Source organism: Argiope bruennichi, chromosome 1, assembly GCF_947563725.1.
Source record: "Argiope bruennichi chromosome 1, qqArgBrue1.1, whole genome shotgun sequence".
Taxonomy (NCBI): Eukaryota; Metazoa; Arthropoda; class Arachnida; order Araneae; family Araneidae; genus Argiope; species Argiope bruennichi.
Window position 1 is genome coordinate 94,795,466 of NC_079151.1, and position 25,342 is coordinate 94,820,807.

Here is a 25,342-nt window from a genome sequence, read left to right on the forward strand (position 1 = left end):
TTATTTATTTAGAAAAATTGTAATGCAGTCAAAGAAACTGTAAATCTAAAGGCATTCATATTTATATATATATTAAAAAAAGAACTCAGCAAAAAGAAACTTTCCACACTTCTATCTTATTCTACAAGCGATTTTTAATGAAACTTGCGTTATTTGTTATCAATGTTATTTTGAAACTTCTTTGATAAATAAAAATTACACTCTTGAAGCATCTGGCTGAAGAATCAAAATTTCACAGAAGGGGTAATTTTATTGTTTGTAACCGCTTGCCGGCAAAACAGCGTGCTTCTCAAGGATGATGGCGGTAAATTTTGAGAAGCGTGTAATGTCATGCAAAAACATGATAAATCTACTTTTATGGTTTTTGTTTTACTTTCAGTTTGGAGAAAGTGCAAAACTATCTGTTCCCAGAATTCTTTTACCATACAATACAGGTGTACCTACTAATTATACATTAGAAGTCAAAGAAGGAGGTTGCTACAAATGGTATACTTCCAAAATATTTAGATGTTTATGTGATACTTTATTAACCAGACATTGACGATCGAGTAAAATATACCTTCGTCTTCTTATAAACCGGAAGGATTCATGTATAATAAGATTTTCAACTTATTTATATGAATTTTGTTTTCCAAATAAAGTCTAGACTAGAAGTATGCTTATACTTAGAAACTCTTTTAGTATCTTAGCTATCCTTTCGAATTTGATCATTTCAAATGGAAACTATAAAATCAAATATCTAATTTCTCCTTAAAGGAAATATATTGAAATTGAATAGTTATATTTAACTCTTAGTTGATGCATTCAAAAATATTTATAAATCATTAAAAAAATGCAATGATATAATTTAAAATTACAGTTCTTTGGGACCTTTTAACATTTAGTTTCAAAAATACAATTAAATAAAAAGAAAGCTCTTATCTTTTTCTGTGTAAATTAAAAGTTGTTATATTTAATTTTAAATTAGGTTGTCAAAAACACCTTAGAAGTATGATGTTTAGTGGATTTGTATTTTTGTTTCTAGAGTCAAATTCAAACTTGTATATTATATCCATTTTTCGGTACTAATTTGATTTGATATATCAGATAGTTGATATGAATACTAAGGCATGTTGGAGGACTTGGTTATATATATTTGTTAATGTGATTCAATTTTTAAAATAAATTCTTTAAAAATTTAAAAGTAATTTAATCTATTATTGATTAAATTTGTGCAAACAGTAAAATATGATTAATTTATTTTGGAAGTAATGCTTTATATTTGTGTAACTTTCATCATGTTACTAAATTATGAGTAATTACATTTTAATAAATGAAAAAATAATTTAATATTGAAGGATTATATTTCCATCATGTTTTTGTTTTTTAGCCTCACATATGTAAAATTATTTAAAATGCTATGATTCTTAAAGGTTATAATTATGTAGTTTCCAAACATGACAAATCCAGCTTAAGATTTATTTTTCTTTTAATAAACATTTGTATAGGAGATCGGTATACATTGGAATGACATCCATTCTGTGTATAAGTCTGTATGAAGCTTAATCCTTTAATAATGAAATAGTTTTAAAATAAAATTTTTATTTAATAATAAGAAGAAAATTTTCATAATTGTTGTTTTAGCTTCTTATATATTTTACTTTTACTAAAGTATTCAGCACCAATTAAATGTAAATTTAAATTCTATTAGTATAAAATATTGATTAATGAATTTGAGGGGGGGATGAATTTATATGGAGAGAGGGAAAAACCAGTTGTTGAACATTTAAGTGTAGTTTACAAACCCGAAATTGCTTTTTTTATATGTTTATTTTTAAAAAGATACCATTTATAAAAAGTTTATTAAGATGTTAATTTCTTATAATTTTAGGAGTTCTAGTAGATATGACTTAGTAACTGTTACACCTCTACCGTCTGATCGGGAACGAGCTTCTTGTACAACTAGAGCTTTAGTATCTGCAGTTTCGCGTTATCCAGAACGAGAAAATGCTATCATTTTGGTTGAAGATGAAAGTAAGTCCTTTCTTTCAACATCTTTCATCCTTATTTTAAGTTGATTATTCAAAATGTTAATCTCTCGATATATTTTCATTTTTTTAATGTGTTATGTTATTCATGATCTAAGTTTTTTTCATATTTATTTTACTATCACTTATTTATGAATGTCTGTAGTATTATTTTTATAGTTAGTTTCCAGTATTTTCTATTTAAGTATTCTAAAATTTTTGCAGATTTAATAACTGTTGTGTATTTTCTTCTTTTTTTTAGAATCAGGTCAAATTCTACGTTGTGATATTGTTATTGATTCTATCCATTCTATTGAAATTATTACAACCACTAGAGTTCTTTTTCTTGAAGATGCTCCTGAAGCATTTGAAGTTGTGGCCAAAAATGATCAAGGTAAAAAATATATTTTGTAAAAATAGTTTTTTTTTAATGAATTTTTAACTGATGTAATAAATTTTTTCACATGATATTTTTAGCAAATAACACATTAAAATGTTTCATGATTTTTATCAACAGTTTGGATAATGCTTTTTCATTATTTAGAAATTAGTAGTCGTGAAGTAAAGAACATCTGTAATTTAGGCAATTTAAAAAATGTTAAGATAATGAGTTTGCTGGAGATTTGTGGCTGCATTTTCTCAAATTATCCTAATTCTAATCGGAAATTTAAAACCAGTGAAAATAATGAAAACCAAGGGAGAAAAAAATGTAGACATGATGCCAATTATTATTATGTAAATGAAATACAAAAATTGCTGTATAGTGAAAGTTTTTCTTTTTGAATCTTGAGCCAATTTGAACATCTATGAAGACAGTTGATCTATAAAGACAATCCAATGAAATTTATAATCTTGATAAGATTATGACTTCCATAGACATTAAAAGTGAAAAGAAGAACATTAACAAGCAATGTACTCATTTTAGGATCTGATAATATAATAGGGAAATATTTATGAATTTTGAAACAGGAAATAATTCAATATTTTTGTCATAACTTTCAATTGCATAACAAATTTTTCTTTCAACAAAAGATATTCAAAATACCAAAAATAAATTTTTAAAAATTAATTGCTATGCTAGAAATTTTTTCTCTTTTTCAATATGCTTATATACTTACTATTTATATAACACAAATTAAGTTTTACTCTTTTGTAGTTGAATAATTGAAGATTTATTGCATATGAACATTATAATTCATAGTTTTGCCAATATCTAGTTTTAATGTAGTGGTAAAATGGATTTTTAAAATTTTCTTGGAAAGTAATTTTTCAAATTTAGAGAAACCAAATATGCAGTTTGAAATAAAAAACAATTTTAGTGTGCATGCTGTTTAAATTGTTGGGAGGGGCCCTCAATCAGTGGAAATTGACTGTTTCTAATTTATTTTCATCCGTAGTTTAAATTTTCTCTAAGATTCTTTGAAGAAATTCAATTAACATTTTAAAATATTTTCTCTATTTTAAATTTGTTTTAGGTCAAATCCAAACTAAAATTTGTTTTTATTTCTTAGTGGTTTAGTTAAATGCATTGTGTACCTTATTTTGTTTTATGTCCCAATATATTTAGAGATTTGTTTTTATTTCTTAGTGGTTTAGTTAAATGCATTGTGTACCTTATTTTGTTTTATGTCCCAATACATTTAGAAAGCAATCAATTTCACTATTTTATTAATGTGTTTGATCTAATTGGTATTCTTTATTTTAACGCTTTATTGCACACAAATATAATATTCAAACTGCTGTTTATAGTTTATTGCAATATCTTTACTTCTAAAATAATTATTTGTAATAATTGTGACAAAGTAAAAGTTATTGTGGTTATATATGTCTGTGCGTATGTATATTCCACCTTACATCCTAACCAATTGGACCTTATCAGCCAAATTAAAAAAATTTTCCATTTTTAAAAATTTAAAACAATATGATCAACTTTTTAAAAATTGTCAATGTTCAAAAATTGACTATGTCAATATGGTCTTTAAAACTGTCCTTATATTTCAGCATTTGTGAGCAAAATTTGGAATACTAATATAACAAATATTAATAAATTATGGTAAAAATCAGTTATTACAAGTTTTTTGAAAAATTTATTGGTTCAGTTGCTATTTTATGCCAAAATATTTTTTACATTAAAAATATTATACATGTAAAGGCTTTAATTCTGAGCAATACTCGGTATATCAACAAGTAATAGGTAAATAAAATAGTTTTTTTTTAATATGCAATTATTATCACTGTATTAAGATTATCTTCTTGTTAGTTAGTTATCAAAACTATTAATATTTAAAGAAAATCTTATAGCCAATATCTTATTTATTTATTATTATTGTTATTGCATTTTTGAATAAATTGTTTTTGTATTTCTGTCAGCTAAAAGTCTGCCAAACTCCATTATATTTGTTTTTGTGATTTTTAAATAAGGGCAGCCTGAAATTTTAAAATTCAATATATCCTCATTCCAAATTAAAGTGTTTCAGATTTTCAAGGATGAAAGTAATTTAACACTATTTCAGTTTGTATTAAGACTTAATATTGTCTATTAAAAGTACCATGTAGGTGTAGAGTTTGTTTTTCAATAAACATTCACGTTTTAAATTTTTTGTATTAGGAGATACTTTCACAAGTCTAGCTGGTGTTGCTTTCCAATGGTCTCTAGAAAGTGATTCTCTTGCAAGTGATGCTTATGGGGTCCTAAGGTATCATTAATTTTCTTTTCATATTTTTTTTATTTTGGAACTAAATTGAAAAAAGTTATCAGCTTAATAATCTTTATTTATATAATATTAGTTATTAAATGCTTACTTTTTTAGTCTGGTTTTTACTTTCTCATGTACAGAGTACAGAAAAAATTTTGTAATTGTCAAAAAATTCGAATTTGAGATTTTGATGGGTCTCTATGTTTTAAACTACTCTGAGTTTGAAAAATTTTTCATGCCTGACAAGACTAACTAAGGGGGAAAAAAAAAAAAAAACTTTGAACTAAATGATGGTCTATTGACAAAGATAACTAAAAAAAACTTTGAACTAAATGAATGAATTGTGGTATAGAGTCTTTACATAATATTTATAGAGTTCTATGAAATTTTGAGCAAATTCCATCTAAAGGAAGTTTAGCTGTTCATCTTTTCAAATATAAGCTAACATGATAAGTACAAAACAAAAACTAGACAGATAAAATATTATGTAATTAAATATACAATTATAATCGTTGCACGGATTTAACGTCTATAGTGCAGGATTGATCATTTATCGATATATACTTTCAGAAGCATGTAAAAACGATAACTCAAAAATTCAATGATAAGTATATCAAATTTCGTATGTGATTTTATAACTACAATTGTAGTTTTTAATTTCAGTCAGTTGGTAAAAATGCATACAAAACACGAATTGAATTTTTGTATGCTATTAACATTATGCCAGTGATTAATTGCCAAAAAACTCGTCGAGGATCATACGATAGATTCAGGAAAAATGCTAAATTCATACCAAAAGCTAATATTTTGTAAATATTGTATGCAATACATTTTCTGCATTATCCAAGACTTGTAATTTTTCATGGGAGGGATAATACCTTTATCACAATATATGAACAAGTTTTGAGGACTTCCATTAGTATTTCTTCTGTTCTATTTTTTTTTTCAATGGCAGTTAATTTTGATTTTGTAATTAAATTTATCATATATTTTCAATTTTTTTTCTGACCAATTAGCTCTTAAGTTTGTTTATTGTTCACACATATTTATTTTTGTGTGATTGAAAGTGCTTATTCGGAAAAGTCAGTTTTATTGTTATAAATACTGTTCATAATATTAATATTTTTGTTAAAACAGAAATATATAACAGTAAATGGAGAGTCAAAACTTGTTATTAATTTTTTTAATTAGATTGCAATATAGATATTAACTTAATAGGAAAGTTAATCTAAGATAATCTAAATTGTAAGTTCCATTATTTTCATTTACTTAGCACCTTTTATTATGTTACTTATAATTTAGCTTTCCAGTGATAATACTTGTATATCAACCTTAGTTGCAGTTTGAGTTATTCCATATATAAAAAATTGTTTATTAAGCATAGTAAACAGTTTTAAATATTAGTCCAATTAAGAGAAAGGAAATAAAAAAGTAAAAAACAATATGAAACTGGGATTCTAATAATTAAAATTAATGATTGAATAATTTTGGATATTTAGAATAAAATTCATTAATAAATATTTGATCCAGATGTATGAATAATTGGTGTAAAATTTTAGGTTCTTAAAGTTTGCTGACTCTGTTTATAAAACCCCTCCATCTGTAGAATACTGGGAGAAGCAAAATTTACATGGCTCAATGATACTGATGGAAGGTTCAAAAACTGGTTCAGCTAAAGTAACTGTAAAACCATTAGATCCTGCTTATAAAGTAAGTTGTTGCATTAACGAATCATTTTAAAATGATTATATGCTTTGATTTTTTTTTAAAAATTTAGTTGTTGTTTTTATATATAAGTATATATGCAAATATATTATTGAAACAAAAGAATAGTTAGGAGCTTAGAAAAGAATAGTTACATATTTATATTTTCATAATGTATTTATACCTTCAGTTGATGTTAACTACTCAATTGTGCAGTTCCTTTTCTCCACCACTTGTAGTTTTTAGTAGTTTAGATTAAGAAGGATGCAGCACTTGTGTACATGAATGATAAATTTTATTATTAATGCCACATGAATTGAAAATTTTATGTTAATGCTTTTACAAATGAGCTGTACATAAACCTGAGCACACACACAGAGTCATTTTTACACCATCCTTCCTTTTTTGCTAGGAAATTGTAATTATTTGCAACTGCTACTTTTGATACCATCATGGGAGAGGTAGAAAAAGGTAATTATAGCAGAAGCTGGAAATATGGTATATAATTTTGTACTGGGGCAGTTAGTGTCAAATTGACCCTTGCATGTGTTAGTGTTTCAAGTTCATTTAACGTTTATGGCTTTGACAGCATATGAACATGAGCAGTTCAAACTTGGATCTTCTCACAAGTTTTCCTACAGATAGTGAAAATTTCAGTAGTTCAAATTCGCATGAAATTTGTGAAACCTTGGAAAATAAACATAATATAGAAGCAGATCAAGTGTTGACTCTGAAGAATCCGATTTAAGTAATCTTGCAATTAGTGATTCATTTTATAATGGTAAAGATAGGACAAAATGGAGGGTGTGTGTGTGTACTTCTACTAAAGAATTCTTGAACAAAATTCTATAACATAATTTTGAATTTTCCAGATATCAAGATCCCCTTCAAATCAATTTATTCCTTTCTGGAACTCTTTTTTGGTGAAGATATTATTAGTATTGTCATAGATTGTTCAAATATTTATATTTCATCCATTCAAGAGCAATTCAACTTAAATACGATCACAGATTCTTCTGAAATAAAAACACCCTTTGGATTATTATATTATTCTGGTGTTCTTAGAGCTGTATACTTGAATGTGAACAATCTGTGGTCTTCAGATGAAGCAGGGTATCTCAATATTTTTAGCTACAATATCTATCAGCTGTTTCCATTTTCTACTTTGATGTTTGTGCTTTGCCGATATCCACAATTGTCAGGAATGGAAGACTACAAACAAATAAGCAAATTAAATAATTAAGAAATATGTTTGAAAAGTGATTCACAACTTCTAAAAAGTGTACATGGTTTCTGAAAATTGTAATATAGACAAGAAATCAAAACCCTTTTATGACAGGTGCCAATTTCATCATTATATCAAAAATCAACTACCTGAATATGGTATAACACTGTGTGATTTTTTTTTGTATATTTTATATGTGCATTTTAAAAGTTTACATTGGATAGTAACCAAGTGGACCTTTCAAGTTGAACAACAAAACAAACAATGTTGTAAAAAGACTTATAGCTCTAATAAGTGGAACAAGCCATGATTAATTCATTCATAATTTTCTCTTTAGTGTTGAATTTACTAGAAAAGAATCAACTCTTCATTCTTAGAACAATCAGAAACAACGAGAGAAATTCCAAAAGAATTTTTACTGCATTCATCAAGAGTTGTAAATTCTTCTCTTTTTGGATTTTATGAAAAGAAGATATCCATAACCTCTTATGTAACTAAGAAAGTAAAATCTGTATTAGTATTGTCTTCATTTCATCATGATGATACAAGTGATACCACCACCAGATTTACATAAGCCCAAAATGACTTGGCTATTGCAACTTTACTAAAGGTGGAGTTGATACAGTAGATGAGATTTGTGAACATATTCAGTGTCCGTAAAAAGTCATTGTTGGTGTTTGACTATTTTCTTTATTTTATTGATTATAGCAGGTATAAATTCTTTCATCATTTATAGATTTAACAGCAAGCAATAAGAGCCAGAATTACTTGACTAGACTATTTGAAACTTTCTGTTAAGCCTCTGAAAGAGCTCTTGGATAAGAGATCAAGGGATCAAATTGTAGCTACAATTTTCCGCACAGCTTTTAAAAGACTATTTATTTCGCCGGAAGATGCCAGACTTAAAAAATTTATTTTAAAATCCCCAATACCTTGTCGAAGTGAAAAATGCCCAAGAAAATCTAAACCAAAGACCTTTCCTTGTGAAAAATATAGCAAACTCTTATACAAAATTCATTCTCTTATCATATGCAAAACATGTTTTGAAATTAATGATAAAAATTCATCGAATTCTGAGTGAAAAATAATAAAAGTGCTTTTTGTATACATAAATAAATGTTAAAACTAAAAATTTTGAATTTTCTGAATTGAATATTTAAGCTTGTTTTCCTTTAAAAAAAAAATCAAATGTGTATATGCAAAATATTGTGATTTTCTTATTTTACCTTTCTTAAGCAGAAAGAAATTACTTAATATAATGAGTTTTTTACTACTGGGATACACAAAAGAAGCATAGAAAAATGGCAACTTTAATTTCCTGTTTTCTTATCAAATATCTCACTTGTATCTTAAATAAAATTCATTTATAAGTAAAATTATTCTTATGTTCTGGCCATATTTTATTTTTGTTTACAAATGAATTTTTAAAAAATGTATTAAAATTTGGGTTTAAAATGACTATTTATGTGCTTATGTTCTAAAAATGGGTGCACATGCTGAAGGGTTAAGGAAAGTTATTCAATCTCAGTGTTTATTTACAAACTTCATTCCTACGTCCCATCTCAAATCAAATAAAAAATTTCAAAATTTTGCTTTGTATATCTCAAAGTTATATAATTTCTTTATTTTCTCAAAAAGTAAATTATTTGTATTGGGAAATTTTATAATAAATTCTATTTTTTTTTTCTAAATTTTTAGCATGTGACATCTTATGAAGTGAGCCTTGTTGTTGTTGCTAATCTGAATTTGAAGCCAGCCCATACCTATGTATTACCAGGTTCCAAAGTGAAATATCAGTTGGAACTTATTAAACAAGGCAAAGCTTTTCGTAAGTACTGGATATTTTGCTGCCCCAATGTCTTGTAACATTTCCAAAAATTACGATACTGTATTTCTTGTATTTGAAAAAGGATGGACCGTGTATTTGAAATCTTTGTAACTGTACTTTTATTAAAAGTAGTTGCAGAAGTAATTACATATTATATAGCCTCCATTTTACTGATGCATATAATATATTGGCTCAAAAACATCTATAAAATTTTGCTTTGGGTCTTGTACATTTTGTATGTATATGTTTGGTGTTGAGCTGAGGGTTTATATTATTGTTTTAATAATTTTTTTAATGAAAATCTCTCCCCCTTTTTAATATTAATTGTAATATTCCATTTTATATGGAAAATAAAAATTGTGAATAAGTTTTAAGATGAATTTTAAACTACTGTAATACTTTCCTTTTATCAATATATATGTATATCAGTTGTAAATCATACTGTGTATTAAAAAAAAAACACCTATAAAATGCTTTAACTCTATAAATAATTTAATTTTTCAAAATTCATCTTAATTTTTTTTTGTTTGATTTGGAGGTTAGTAATATTTGATTTAGATGTAGCTTAAGGGCTATATTATGCTGACTTTGTATTAAAATGTGATTTTTTTTCCTTAGTAATTAATGACATTTATACAGTTTTGAATTGTAAAATTTTGTTCCTTTTTAAAAGCATTCAAGACTTCTAATATTATTTTATTCTTCTATGCAGCAATAACATTACCATCTGATCAATATTACCTTGAAGTAGCTGATAAAACTGTTGCTACTTTGGATGATGCTATAGCAACTGTAACAACACTGAAATATGGTACAACAAATATTGTTGTAAAAGATAGATGTATCCTTTTTTTGATGTAATTTGTCAAATGTATTTGTTAATACTTTTAATTTTCTGATCTTTTAATTTAATAAATTAAAAAATATTGTAAATTTTATATGTATTGCAGACTTATACAATTATAAAAATATCTGTAATGATATGCGTTTATGTTTTATTTATTCGATTTATGCCAGATATATTCCCTTAATTTTATCTGAAAAGACATATCTGGACGTGAAATAGCATATTTACCATCAGCTGTAATACATGTAATTCCACCTTCATATTTAAGTAAGTATCTACTGCTATCAGGTTGATTTTGAAATTTAATTGATATTTCCATAATTTGTAACATTTAATTCTTAAAATTTTACAGATACTTTTAAGCATGAATTTTAATTACTTCCTTACATTTACAAATAAAATCTCACTTCTTATATATAATATTTTTAGTATATTTCATATTCTCATTTTGCATTATCTTTGTGTTTTACAGCATTATCTGTTTCACCTGGAGATAAATGGAGTTTAGAAGAAAAGAAAGATTATTCTGTTTTAGTATCTTTATATGATAGAAATAGCCATCCTATATATTTGACTAAGGTAAGTTCTATAAAATTACCATGTTTTATAATACTTTTAAATGAATTACTTATTTTATTAATGATTTTATCTTTTCTTTCCAATCATTAGGAAGTTCGAATAGCTGTTCAGTTCCCCCAAAAATTCATTTTATTGAAAAAGTCATCAACAAATGGAACTTTTCATGAAATTAGAACACTTGTTCCTGGTAATTGTGTCATCACTGCTCATCTCTTAGGCATTGCCAACAAGGTATTTTTGATATCTGTTTTGGATCAATAATATCATAACTTTGTTTAAAAATGCAGCAAAGTTTTTATTTTCATTGATGTTTATCCTAGGATGGAAGCATTAAAAGAATAGAACCAACTGTTACTGCTTCTCAAGATGTCATTATTTATGAAAGTATTAAAGTTCACCCTCCACAGACCCTACTTCCTTGGGATCCTGTGTCCAGGCCTGTCTATTCAATTTTTCTAAAAGTAAGCTTTTTGAATTTAAAATATTCAAACATTTTATTTTATGATTATAAATTAATGTTGTAAAGAATTAATTTCAACTACCAATCAAAATTTATACATTTAGCTGTTGCTGGATTAGGATTATTTTTGTATTTAATATTTTTCTATTGCAGTGAGTGGATGAATTTTAAATTTATGCATAAATTCAATGAATTTGCAATTGTATTTAATCACTGTTTGGAGTAATATTAAGAAGTTGAATGATTTTTTTGGAGGGGTAAATAATTTTAAAAAGTTAAAATTTTAAACTTTTTTTAAAAATTGTTTTAGCAATGCTTTCATAATAATTAAAATCATATTATTGTGAAAGCCGTATAAAAATGCAATATAGTTAATGCATGCTTCTGCAGTGAATGTAATTAGTGACTCATTGCTAATCTTTTTGTAATTTTCATAAGGGTGGGGAAAAAGCTTAAAAATAAGTTTTTGCATTATTTATGTAATTATTAAACAACAAAAAAAATCAATTTTCCCCCCTTCCAGGCAACTGGTGGGACTGGTGTTTTTAACTGGATGAGCGGAGATTCAAATTTAGCATCTGTCCATGCTGTTTATGAGCAAGAAGAAACGATTGCAAGGGTGTCTACTTTTGGACTTGGAACATTTAAAGTTCATGCGGTTGATGCCCACATTCCTGCATTTAATGGTTCTGGACAGGTATTTATATATAATTTTAAAAATTTCGTATAATATATATATATATATATATATATATATATATATATATATAATTCAGCATTTATACTTTTGCAATTTCTACTTTCATTTTCTTTCTTGGATCTCATAAAATTACTTCTATTAATTGATTTTTGGTATACCTTGTGTTGTTTGAAATTAAAAGCTTTTCGTTGTTTTTATTGATGAAAAGTCGCCAATTAATTAATTGGGACAAAACTTTCCCTATGCTGGTTTTTGTGAATTATGCTTATGATATAGCAAATGTTACAGTTATTGCATATTGGGCCAGTTGTGAATAATATTCCTATTAATTATTTAACCGGAATATCTTTAATAAAATATTTAATTAGAAGTATTTTTATAAAGTTCAATGATTTCAATACTTTAATCTATCTCCCCATTTTTCAAATATTGTTATTTCTGATTTTACAATTATGAAGCAGATTTTTCATATGAATAACATATTACTAAATTTATTATCTTTTGCCACTGTTGATAATTTAGGCACTGTTAAAATTTATTGGTTTTTAAATCTAGTTATTTTACAATCTTTTATTATAGTATGCATTTAAATATGGAAAATGTTTATGCTCTTTTTAAATTCTATTACAATGTTGCTCATATCTGAATGAATTTTTTTTTTCTTTTTTAAAAAAATATCTTTGAAAAATAAAATTTTTTAGGTGTCAATTCAACCTGTTATGGATCTAGAAATTCTGCCAGATGAAGTTGAGGTAGAACTTAATGGAACTTTAATACTTCCTGTCGCTATGTATGGATATTTACCAGGTAATGAATATATAAATCCAAATTAAATTATACATCTAAATAAGCTACAAATGATTGTTGAATAATTCATCATTATTTTAGTTATTTATAATTTCTTGAATGTTTTTGCTTTTAAAATAAATCTTTTGTGAAATTTAAATAAAGCTATTAAATATGTATCTTGGTTGGAAAAGAACCCATCATTTATTGTCTGAATGTTGGTATTACAATGCTGACCTTTAAAAATTATCATTTTAATGAATCAGGAAAAATACTGAGATTCATATATGTATATAAATAAACCCTACTTAGATGAGGCCTCTTCTTTTTCAACATTCTGAGAATTTGACAGTAAGTGGAAGAAAAGTTTCAAAGTTGATAGATTTAAACAGTATTTTTTTTTCCCTAATAAATATTTTATTTATATGGAAGGGAGAGGTTGAAATGGAATAGTTATAGCTGTAACAATGTTTTTCAATATTTTTTCTCCTCTCTCCTTTTATATGTGAAGTGGAATTAATGAATGTTTGTTAATGAGGAAACAATGTATTTTGTGTAATTCTATTTCTTCATTTAAATTTGTAAATCTGTGTTTGGAATAATTAATTATTTTTAAATAGATATTAATCAGTTTATTTATATTAAATGTTTCTCTGATTATATAATTATACATCTAGCATTATTTTTGAACTAGTGCACTTATTGTATGAAGGTGTATAATAGTTTTTTAGAATCTCTGTGAGAGGCATAAAAAGGGCTGACAAATTCTCTGTGGCCCAGGATAAGGACTTTCCAATTCTTTACCTTGGAGCTCTCTTAGTGGCAGTGCAATTGTTTTAAGTATTTCTGGTAAATATATATAGAATTCTTTTTTTCTTTCTTAGAAAATGTACCAAAGATGTTTAGCAACTGTTCCGAGGTTCCAGTGATTGTTGATATTGATGAAATTCCAAAATTTATTTCTGAAAGAGGTATGGATTTTTTTTATTGGTTTTATAATTAAATGCTGTGAAATCTGTTTGAAAGTTCATCTGTATATTAAAGCCACATTATTTAAAACATCTTTCTCTTCTTCTTTGTAAATTATCCATATTTTGTTTAAAATTTTTTGTCTACTGAAATGCCAAAAAGTTACTTTCACTTCCTGTTTGTAACTTTTAGCCTCATCCATTTACTCAGTCTTTAAATTGGTTTTTTTTTCTCGGTTTTTGCATGCTGTTTTAAGAAATCCCTTGAATTGTTTCAAATTGGAAAAATTGTTTTATTGTTCCTGGTTAATATATATACACATTATAATACGAAAATTCCTCCACTAAATTCGTAAAGTCAACGAGTTTACTTGTAGTTGGTATATGGTGTAACACACAGTTGACAGCATTTCAATACAAATAAATACGTTTATTCACCCTTTCCCCATCCTCTATTGTCTCAAAAAATTTTTGTTTTCCCTCTGTTTTTTATCGCATTAGAACAAATAAAAAATCATACAAGTAAACATTTGCAAAGCATTTTAAAATGTAGACAAACACTTGAAGCACATTATGGCCGTCCTGCAGTAGTTTTTCTTTAATGCACTAAACGTGTTATGAGGTTAACAAAAGGTTAAAGATGTTAACATGAATATACAGCTGAGACGTACACAAGCAATACACAGCTGTACGCTTAGAACAAACGGAGCCCACAAGTAGTAATTGGTAGTAAACAATAACCACAGCACACAAAGCGGCCAAGAAGAAGGAAGCGAAAGTTCATATAGCTATTCACTATGATCCCTCTGAACACCTCTTCTCCATTGTCTCCTTGCTTTAGCTGTATCCAACTGATGACTACTCAACTGACTATTGACTGACTACTCAAGACATGACTCAATGCAGCTTCAATACTTGATTCCAAAACTCGGTGAATGGTGCCAATTCTTAATCCAATACTTGTTTGAACTCCACTCAATGCTTGCACTTCACTAGACTGATCCAACTAATTTGTATTCGTCTTGGATTTCTGGAGCAGAGAAGAGAAGGCTCTAGTATTCATTTTGTTGTCAAATGGTCGTCAAACTTGGAAGTCATTGATCCGTATTCCAAACAGCATCCAATAGAGCTGATCGTAAAACAATCTTCCCTGTGATTGAAACTAATTGTGCTGGGGAGTAATATTGCAGATTCGTAACAATGTATATAAGAGTATGGAGTGTTGTTTCCTAGCACAGTTAGTTGGCTATGCACCATTGATAAGTTCTGGGAATTTGATTTAAAAGGAAAATATGAAAAGTATGCGATCATTGTTAATGACAAATAAGATTAGTAAAATGCATTCAAAATTCTTAATTCTTTCTAAAAATTGCAATTTTAAAAAAAAAAATCTTTTCATCAAGTTTTTTTTTAAATTTGAAAATGCTTTGCTTATTTCATTGTTGATTGTAATCTCTAATTGTGATAGAAATATGTTATAAATAATATTGTTAAATGATTGAAATATTTTATTCTTTTCTGATTTTCTACATTAATCTCTATCTATCCTTTAAGTTGACTCATTGCATTGTTAAACATACTTAGCTGTTTTGGTATTATTGTCATATCTAAATAAGAGTTTGGCTGTTTAATTTTCTAAAACATTTGGTGTAGTTTATCCAGATGTAATAAGATAATATTCGCTTGTTTATTTACTGCCTAAAATGCTGATTTGCATTTCATTTCTATTAACAAAAAAAAGGTCTTAAAAAAATCCCTTTTATTTTATTTTTATTTTTTTAAATCAAAATTATCAATAATTTTCCTTTTTTGGTTTCTTTCCTCCAGATGTCAGTTCTGTTATCAAACCTTCTGCTTGTAGAAATATTCATTTGAAATGTGTTTCCAAAGGTATCAATAGAATTCGTGTCAGATATGAACGGGATGATGTTTCTCTTAAGAAAGCTGTTATTGTTGCTTGTTATAGAAAGCTGAAGGTTTGTTCCTCTCCCATCCATTTTATTTTCACTTACTAAATAAATATCTTTCTATAATTTAATTCAATATTTTAGGTCATCTATCCGGCTGATGAAGCTGTTATTGCTGTTGGTTCTTCATTAGATGTTCTTTTAGAAGGTGGTCCTCAGCCTTGGCCTAGGTGTCAGAATTATTTTGTTAATCGTGAGTATCATGCCTTTTGTTTTGGCATTTTAAGATTTAGGTTTTTGCACAAACTTACATTTGATTTAAGTTTTTGCTAATTGTTACTGACTAATACAAAACGTATAATTTTAGTAGAAGTTTGCGAGTGTGTGAATTGATTGGCTTTTCTGTTTTTTAGTTTCTCCTGAACATGAATCCATTGATGCCTCAGTATTGAGAAATGATTCCGATACATCAGGTATTTACTATATTATCACTAAAATCGCTTATTTTTGTTTGACTTATAATTTATGTAATTATTCCTTTATCAAAAATATTTTTATTTCTTGTTTTAAAATAGATACACATAAAGTGAATGCCTTTTGCAAACATTATGGTGAAGAAGTAAGTTATTAAATATTTCTTGCATTTAATTTACCTCTAGGATAATGCATTTGTATTAATAAAATTTGACATTATTTATAAAGCAAAAGGATGTCTTTGGTTGGATGAAATAAAGTACTGTATTTTCTCTTGAAATATTTTATTTTCTCATGTTCAATTATTAGTTTTTATTTATTTCTCCTCCAGTATATCTCTGCAAATAATAAAGTTGAATGTGTGTTCATTCTACAGGTCAGACCATTTGGCCTAGAGCTACCATATTTGTTACATACATACTTTGAAAGGTGGAAATGTACCTTTGAATGATTTTAAAAAATTGTTATAATTTTAATTAATAAAAAATTGCATGAAATTTTGATTTTTTTTCTTAACTCTAAAATTTACAAAGCAATCATTTTTATGCAGCATAAAAATGACTTAATGTCATCTTAAAATATAAAAAATTATCGTTTCACTGATATTAATTTACTATTACTGCAATTTATTTCTGAATTTAGCAATATTTGTATGCTTTACTTCAAAAATAGGTTATATCATTTTAAGCTAGAGAAGGATTCTGTTAAATATCTGTAATTTACAAGTGGAGTAAAAAAAATTGAAAAGGTAAATAAACCCTACATTTATGTTTTTAATAGCACATGCCATGGGACCATTAGAAACATTCATGTGCATAATGAATGGAACATATGTAAGATAATTAAAATAGCACTGCTATAATGTTTGGAAATTTAGTGAGATGGTGGATATTATTGTTTAAATATAATCTATATCTCTTGTGAACCAGCTGTTTGCCAAAGGTAACTAGTGTTATATAAATTATGTTTTAACAACAAAATATATTTCAATTTTTGGCTGAGTGAACATCCATCACAAATTTATTTAATTGCGAAGTATGTTGTGTATTGTTTTTGAGTAAAATATTATATTAAAATTAATTTATATAATATAATATGTATATATTAAATATTAAAATTATTTTAACCTTAATGTTGAGATAGAACAAAATTAATAAATCTTCATGCATCTTAATTTATATAGTACATATAAATAAGAATTTATTTTTAGTTATAGTGTATTCATGTATGTCATTTAATTTCTCAATTGGTACAGTAAAGTATTTAAAAAAGTAACGAATTTTAACCTTTCGTATTTTAAAGTATTTTTTATTCCTTTCAAAGGTTTTTTGCTTGATTTATTTTAGTATTATTTAATGCCATTTCATGAATGGATTTTGTTTTTATTTATTTTTTCCTCTTAGACATTTTCATTAAAAGTTGGAAACAAACCATGTGAGACAAATCAACATCCAGCTGTAAATCAAGCGGCAGTCAGGTAAATTGAATTGCAATTTTATAAATTTAAAAACATAAAATTTGGAGATTCATTCAAACATTTATATGCTGTATAAGAATTTTTGATTTGTTAAATATATATTGCTTTGTGTGACTATTTGATATTGATTGCATTTATTTGATACACTATTTGAAAATGATTACATTTTCTCAAATAAAAATGGAAAATAAATGTATATTAAGAAAATTAGTGATTAACCATGTTTTTTTTTTGTTTTTTGTTTTTAAATTTATAAAATATATGTGTTTCTTTTAGAATTATTTGTGCTCTTCCTGATACTTTAAACTTAAGACCGATTCTTCCTGCTATTCAAGGAAAAAAATGTCCAATTTCTGGAGATAATAAGGTATACTAAATTTTTATATTTCTAATCATATTGTAGAATTTTCTTGTTTTCCACTTTTAATCTACATTCTGTTATAGTACATTTCTTTAGTCTTATAATGAAAAAAAAGTTACAATTTATAAATTTAGGCATATGATTTTTTTTAAGAAAAAGTTATGCCATGTAAATTTTTAAAAAAAATTCAAATTCACACATTTAGCAAGCACGTTTTATTTGCATCTTACTGCTTCATCTTCAGTTAGTTTTATAATTAAGAAATAATTTCATAATTGAGTGATTATGTATTGAAATCACATAAGTGAAATCATATAATAAAAATAGACATGTACATTTCTGTTCACAGCTTAATATCTCCTTCTTAACAATTATGGGAAATAGGTTCTTAGCTGTATAATTTTGGAATTAATGAATAGCAACTCAAAAAATTAATTTTATTAGGCATCAAGATTTTGTTTATTAGGGATATATTACTTATGACATTATTTATTACTTTATTTGGATCTTAAATGCTAAAATATAATTGTTAGATTTTTTTTTTTTTTTTTTTTGTATGTAATGTTACAAATTTGTAATGCAACTTCCCATCTCAGTTAATTCCATCATAAGAAAACAGTTTTTCGAACAGTTCTGTTGGATGTTTGATCAGTGATTTCTGAATTTGGCAACAAAATGGAAGATTCCGGAATATCCACGAATTTTGATAATAGTACCATTAGGAAGCGAATTAAGTTGATTCTTCAAGAATTTTCTGAACCCAGCTCTGGAAGCTATGAAAAGCCGGCTGACCAAGTTTGAGCCAGTCAGCAATGAGTCAGAGTTGGTTCAGTTGAGCAAAAGGCAGGCACTGAGTGGAGCTCAAGCGATTAGTGAAGTGAGAATTGAGCTATGTACTAAGTCTTGGAATTATGTACTGAAGCAGTATCAAGCTGTGTGTTGAGTAGCAATCATAGTAGTGTATTGGCAGTTGAGTACAGCTAAAGTGAGGAGACAGTGGATAATAGATGTTTGGAGGAACGTGAATAGTTGCATACTCTTGAGTTTGACTTGGCTGCTTTGTGCTGTTGCAGTTATTTTCTAACATTTAGCTACTAGTGTGCTGCTGTTTTTGTTAATATTGTTCTTGTGTATGCTTGACTGTGCATTCGAGTTCAATACACATTCTCATTTTATCAAGGCCTGTTAGACTGCTTCACTCCACAATGATCCATTGATTGTTTATGGAATGTTGTGAATTTTCTTAATAGCAAATATAATGGTTGTGTATGAGTTAATAGGTAATTAGTGAATTCAATATATATGTAATTTAATTAACTATTTTGATCTTTTTTAATGCTGCTTTTTTATTTAATTAAAAAAAGTTTGTTTTTCTTAAGGCATATAGAGAAAAAGCAAGGCATTTTAAAGCAGTTTTTAGTTTTAGTTCTGTGAGTAAAATAATTTTTTGATGACTTTAATGTGATTTTGGAATTTAATCTGAAATTAGATTCATTATGTAAACATATTTACTAACCTGCATAACAGAAATAATGATTGATGTGTTATTTATATATTATATTATTGCAACATGGCAAGTGATGCAATCGATTTTTTTCATCTAATGTTAGACTAATGTTAATCTATATGTGAACATATCTTTAATGAAGCAAATCATTAAAGATATGTTCACATATAGATTAACATATAGGTACTGTGTCATTAAATTTTTTTTTGTGTGTGTGTGACCTAGAATGGTAGTAATTTATGAAAAATGACTTTAAATTTGTCAAGAAAAAGAAGCATTTTATTTTTTTAAAAGTAGAATTAAATTTTCCAATTTAATCTCTATTGTTATTATTTGTCTTATAGTCTCTGTACTATTCCCATTTGCAAATAAAATATGTATCCATATAATTTAATTTGAGTGAGGGATCATCTTTTTCAGTTAAAAAATGCAGCACTTTAAGAAAAGGTTGTTTAATTTGTTTTTCTTTCTTTTTTTTATAGAGAAAAAAATTTCATTGTTTGAAAATAAGCTAAATAAAAAATAATATAAAAATAAATCTTGCAAGTTTTAATTAAAATGCCAAATAATTTTTTCTTACTATTTTATATTTATGAATATTAGAGATTCTAAATTAAGAAAATCTTGCTGTGATTTCAATTACGTCATATTTTGATTTTTGATTCTAAAATTGGTTACAACTAACTTTCAGAACACACTAAATATATTATTAAAATAAATTTTGCATTTTTGTTACATATATCATCAGGCAAATGTTCAGTGTTATCATAAATATTTGAAATTTTATTTAACTATTATTATTCTTCTTTTAAAGATATTTTGTTACAAAACTTCTATTAACTATAAAATATATAAAAATTAGAAGGTTATAAAAGATCATCTTTCACAATTTCTCAACTTAACAGTTTCCTTTTTCAATATATATTTTATGATAAATTTGTTGCTAAGAGGGATCCTCCCTCTTAATATTTGGAGAAATTTTCAGTTTCTTCTTAAATTTATTTGAAGAAATTATTTTTTTATTTTTCAGATTGCTATTCACAGTGCTGGATTTTTAGATTTAGAACTCATTGTTAAAGATAGTTATGGTCGAGAATTTCATAACATATCATCACTAGATATCAAATGGTACTTGTCAGATTCTTCTTTGGGTCGTTTGTCGAGCAATTCAGGTGTTAGGACAAAAGCAGCAAGACTGAAAGACAGGCAGTTGAAGACTCGATGTGAGTAATGAATTTTGTATTGATCAATAAAATTGTTACAAATAATTAAAAAAAAAAACTAAATATTTTTTTATTTGAAAATTATCTACCTTCAACAGTTATTATAATCCTTTCTTGCATATTATATTCCTCCAATGTTACTGTATACTATAGTGTTTACAATAAAGAGTAAACTGATAAATGTGATATTGTGAAAAAAAGACCAGAAGTATTAGATAAATAGTATTGCAAAGTATATTAATTACAATCTGCTAAACAAAACATATCATTTAAAGTCATTTTAAATTGTAAGAAATATTTATGAAAGAAATGATGACATGATGAAATAAGTATTTATTGGAAGGGGAAATAATATTTTTATTTTTCTCCAAAAATGGAGGATAGGTAAAGTATTCTCAAATTTATTGATCCTATAAACCTATAATTGCAGAAATTGAAACTGAAAAAGTTTCGGAAATTGGTTATATTCAGTAAATGCAAGACGAAGCAAGATATATGAAATGAATAAATTCAATGAAAAACTCTTTTATATTTTATATTGTCTACTTTTAGTATATATATATATATATAAAATGACTTTTTTCCCCCAAATATTTATATATATAGAGAGAGAGGGGGAGGTATTATATTTATAATATACTTTCTGTAATTTTTGTTTTACTTTTTAGAAATGTCTAGAATCTTAGATACTGCATTTAAAAACTTTATTAATGTTTTGTTATATTTGCCAGATTTTCAGCAACTTTATCTCAATGGCACTGAAGGAGTTTTAAAAGTTACTGCAAGCATATTAGGTTACAAGCAAAATTTGAATAATATTGATGAATCAATATATGTAAGTAATGAATATTCCTTTTTTTTTATGCATTGTACTTATTTTAAAAATTTTTATCAATTGAGAGGTCATTATTATTCAATTTCACTTTTTAAGTTTTATATATAATTTACAATTTTTGCAGGATGAAAAGTTTAATGTTATTAATAGTTCCTTGAATTTTGTACTTGTTGAAGAAGCTGAGGTAGAATTTAAAAGAGTATCTATATTCAATAGTCCATCCAGTAAAGTAAGTAAAATTTATCTGTCAAAAATATAATTATGTAATTAGGTTTAGATTCCTCATTTAAAATGTTGAAATTATTTAATCATTTTCCCCTCAATTTCTATATGTTGTATTTTATAAGTTGTTTCCTTACTAAGTTAAACTTCCAGATTTTAAATTTTTATTGAAGTCAGTTTTTGGAAATTAAAATTATTCTTTTTATTCTATATTTATTATTATTTAATTTGTGAATTTTATTAATCTTATTGCATTTTGTTATTTAGTCATTCACACATATATCCATAATTTTCTAATATGTAGTAATTTGTTCTGAATTAACTACAGGTATTTGGGATAGTCTTTATTTGATTGCGAAACTTTCAAAACATGCTAAATTGCCATATTGAATTAGATGAAATCTAAATTGAGAATTCTCTTTCTTTCATTGCTCTTTTGTTTCAACTAAATATGCTTTTTTTAGGATGTTTCTTTTTTAGTGGAATGGATACTCTAAGCAATGTACTAGTTAAAAGGTTTTTATTGGAAAAGTTTGGTACTCTTTTTTGCCTTTGTGTTGTACATACATTTATTTAATGTTGAATGCTTGCTGTTTGATAAATAGTGCAGGCTGAATGCTTTAATTGCATGGATTTTAATCATCTTTTGTATATTTTCTCTATAGCTCTTTTGAGCATTTCTACTAAATGTTAGTTTTTAATTCATCAATTTATATCATTTGAAAATCTGCTGTTATTGTTCCTTTTTATTATTATTATTATTACATTAGTTGGAAAATGTCAAATAAAAAAAAAATTCCTCATAACATTTATAAAATGGAACTTCATAATAACTGCTGATCTGTCAAAATAAAAACATACTCAAATAATTATTTTCTTCAAATTTTTATAATGTTTATAATTTGGTTGAAGGAGCAAAAAATGAATAATAAGGTATGCACAGATTATTTATTTTTATTTAAAAATGCTCTGCAAAAACAAAATTTTATGTATTGTTAATTAATATCTTACTGTTATTATTATCTTTTAATTTTTAATGTGTGTGTGTGTGTATATATATATATATATAATATGTTATTCTTTACTTCTCTTTGTTTAGTAAATAAAATAGTATTGGTTGGGCAACATATTATAGTAAACTTTTCTTTTTAGCAATGTTTGTTGACTAATTTTTTTATTAATAAACAAATTTTACAGATTTTAAAAAAATTAAATTTTAAATTCCAAAATTTAAATGGTTTAGAAATAAAATATCAAATATGCTTTTTTTTCTCTTTTTAGTCTTATTATTTGTTATCAATCACAGACGCACTGCATTCAAATGCTAGTAGTTGCTCAAACCTTTGAATTAAGTAGTGCCCTCAGAATTAGAAATACAATTTTATATATGCCTCTACTTTTTTTTTTCAATTAATACATGTTAAGCAAGAGACAGAGAAATTTGTAGGGGATATGTCCAATTATTATATTATTTTAATTTTCTCTTGTTAATATGGCATTTTATATGTTCTTTCGCTTTTTTAGCTGTACATGAAAATTCTGAAAGGTTCTGGATATTTTCAAGTTGAAGCAAGTGATCCTAGCAAAGCTGATGTCATGTATAACAGTGCAACACACCAGATTGAAGTAAATATTTAATTTCTGCTGTGGTATTATTTTTTTCTTTCATTTTCTGTGCTTATACTACATAACTGAATAATTTGATGAAAGGCAGTAGTTTTTAATTGCTGTCCATGGCAATCTAATTTGCCCTAAGGGTCTAAAACTTTACATGAATCTAGAAAGTATCAAATTCGAATTTAAATATATATATATATATGTTGGATTACAATATTTGAGATTTAAAAAATTATGTTAAGATTTCTTCTCATTTCAGTTTTAACACCAACTAAGTTTTTTGTTTGTTTCCATGCAACAAATGTTTTAATTTATCTTAGAAAAGAGCAGGTTGTAAATTTGGGCAATATTGAACTGAAATTTTTTTCTTTCAAATCTGTAATCAAAATGTACAATATTAACCATCTGTTAAATATTTATTTGTTGCATACAGTGAAATGTATGGGATTTATAAAATTCATTGTATGTATATTTCTTGTTTTAAAAGCAACTATTGTTTATTTTTAACGATTGTATGCTGAGAAATTTGATATTTATCATGTTCATTTATCACATTGTATTTGTATCAATTTTTTAAAATCTGAAACATTTATGATTTATTTTTAATGACTGTATTGTGAGAAATATGATCTCCATCAAGTTTCTGCTGTATTGGATCTGTACCAATTTTTCTTGAATCTGATATCCAATATTTTAAGTTGTCTTTCTGGATTAAGTTGCAAGATTTGGAATATGTATGACATTATTCATGATTCATTATAATTTTGTATTTATTATTGAAATATAGTTAAATTTTAAACCAGAGTTATGTTTTCTTATTCTGTTTATTTATTTTAGGTTACTCCTTTAGAAACTGGCACCATAACAATTACCATTAATGATTTGTGTCTTGGAATTATTCATAGGGATGTTGCAGAAATTCAAATATATGGTATTTCTGCTGTAGTCGTTGATGTGGTTGATAAAGTAAGTTTTAACATAAGTTTGTTTTTTAAATTTTATTTTTAACTTGCATTTATGCATTTATTACAGTCCCTTTTCGAAAATCTATTTTTATCTCATGCATTTATATAACATTTATTCTTATTGCAATAAAATGTTAGTTTATTAAAAGATTATTTCCATTGATATATACAGAAATTTTTGTTATAATTTTTTAGATTTAATAAATAATTTTAAAATAATTATATGATAAATTATCCACCTTATCATGTTTACTTGATTGAAGAATCTGGTAATTTACATTTGGGACATTTTTAAACTAAAAATATAATAATGACAAAAATTATAAATTCAAATATATATATAAACTGTGCTAATATGTGGGTTGGGTTATTGAGCAATGTTAACATCTTTAAAACTGTTTTTAGTTTTTACGTGGCTGAAAAAAATTCTGAATTATACAAGACCTTGATTCAACCACTTATTTTGTATTGCTGTGAGCGTTGGATACCAAACAAGGCAACAGACGATAAAATCCTATTAATTGAAAGGAAAATTTTTGTGAAAAATCTTTGGTGCTCTAGATGGGGGGGGGCATGGTGAATATTTTACAATCATAAACTATACAAAAAAAAAAAAAAATAATAATCAAAGAGCCCAACATCATTAAAGCTTATTATATCAGGGGACTTGCAAAGATTAGAAGATTCCAGTCCCTAAAAATAAATCTGACATTTAACAAATTTACAGGTTTTAGGAAAAGAGGTTTACTACCCTTTAGGTTGCTTGACAACATTGATAAAGGCCTCAACTTGTTGGTTGTCAAAAATTGGGAATCTGTGGAACCAATAGGTAGCAATGGTGTAAGCTGACTGGAATGGTCATAGTCTGTAGTATCAAACATAAAGAAAGCTGTTTTTAACCCCTGGTGTAGAAAGACAATATACATCAAATATATAAATCAAACTTGGATATGAG

General features: G+C 26.1%; 1 protein-coding gene across 1 annotated transcript in view; it reads left to right on the forward strand.

Annotated features, from left to right (window-relative positions):
* Positions 1-281: 281 nt before the first annotated feature.
* LOC129970820 (nuclear pore membrane glycoprotein 210-like) overlaps positions 282-25,342 on the forward strand; it is a 42,042-nt gene continuing 16,981 nt past the window's right edge. The window contains exons 1-25 of the mRNA XM_056084491.1: positions 282-486; positions 1,871-2,013; positions 2,269-2,400; positions 4,615-4,702; positions 6,262-6,412; positions 9,330-9,459; positions 10,172-10,300; positions 10,505-10,573; positions 10,779-10,885; positions 10,976-11,116; positions 11,206-11,346; positions 11,869-12,042; positions 12,747-12,852; positions 13,716-13,802; positions 15,627-15,775; positions 15,851-15,959; positions 16,120-16,179; positions 16,282-16,325; positions 17,584-17,657; positions 17,934-18,024; positions 20,556-20,748; positions 21,480-21,583; positions 21,708-21,812; positions 23,330-23,431; positions 24,260-24,388. Coding sequence (XP_055940466.1) covers positions 296-486; positions 1,871-2,013; positions 2,269-2,400; positions 4,615-4,702; positions 6,262-6,412; positions 9,330-9,459; positions 10,172-10,300; positions 10,505-10,573; positions 10,779-10,885; positions 10,976-11,116; positions 11,206-11,346; positions 11,869-12,042; positions 12,747-12,852; positions 13,716-13,802; positions 15,627-15,775; positions 15,851-15,959; positions 16,120-16,179; positions 16,282-16,325; positions 17,584-17,657; positions 17,934-18,024; positions 20,556-20,748; positions 21,480-21,583; positions 21,708-21,812; positions 23,330-23,431; positions 24,260-24,388 — 2,949 coding nt within the window. The 5' untranslated portion in view covers positions 282-295. The remainder of the gene's footprint in view (positions 487-1,870; positions 2,014-2,268; positions 2,401-4,614; positions 4,703-6,261; positions 6,413-9,329; positions 9,460-10,171; positions 10,301-10,504; positions 10,574-10,778; positions 10,886-10,975; positions 11,117-11,205; positions 11,347-11,868; positions 12,043-12,746; positions 12,853-13,715; positions 13,803-15,626; positions 15,776-15,850; positions 15,960-16,119; positions 16,180-16,281; positions 16,326-17,583; positions 17,658-17,933; positions 18,025-20,555; positions 20,749-21,479; positions 21,584-21,707; positions 21,813-23,329; positions 23,432-24,259; positions 24,389-25,342) is intronic.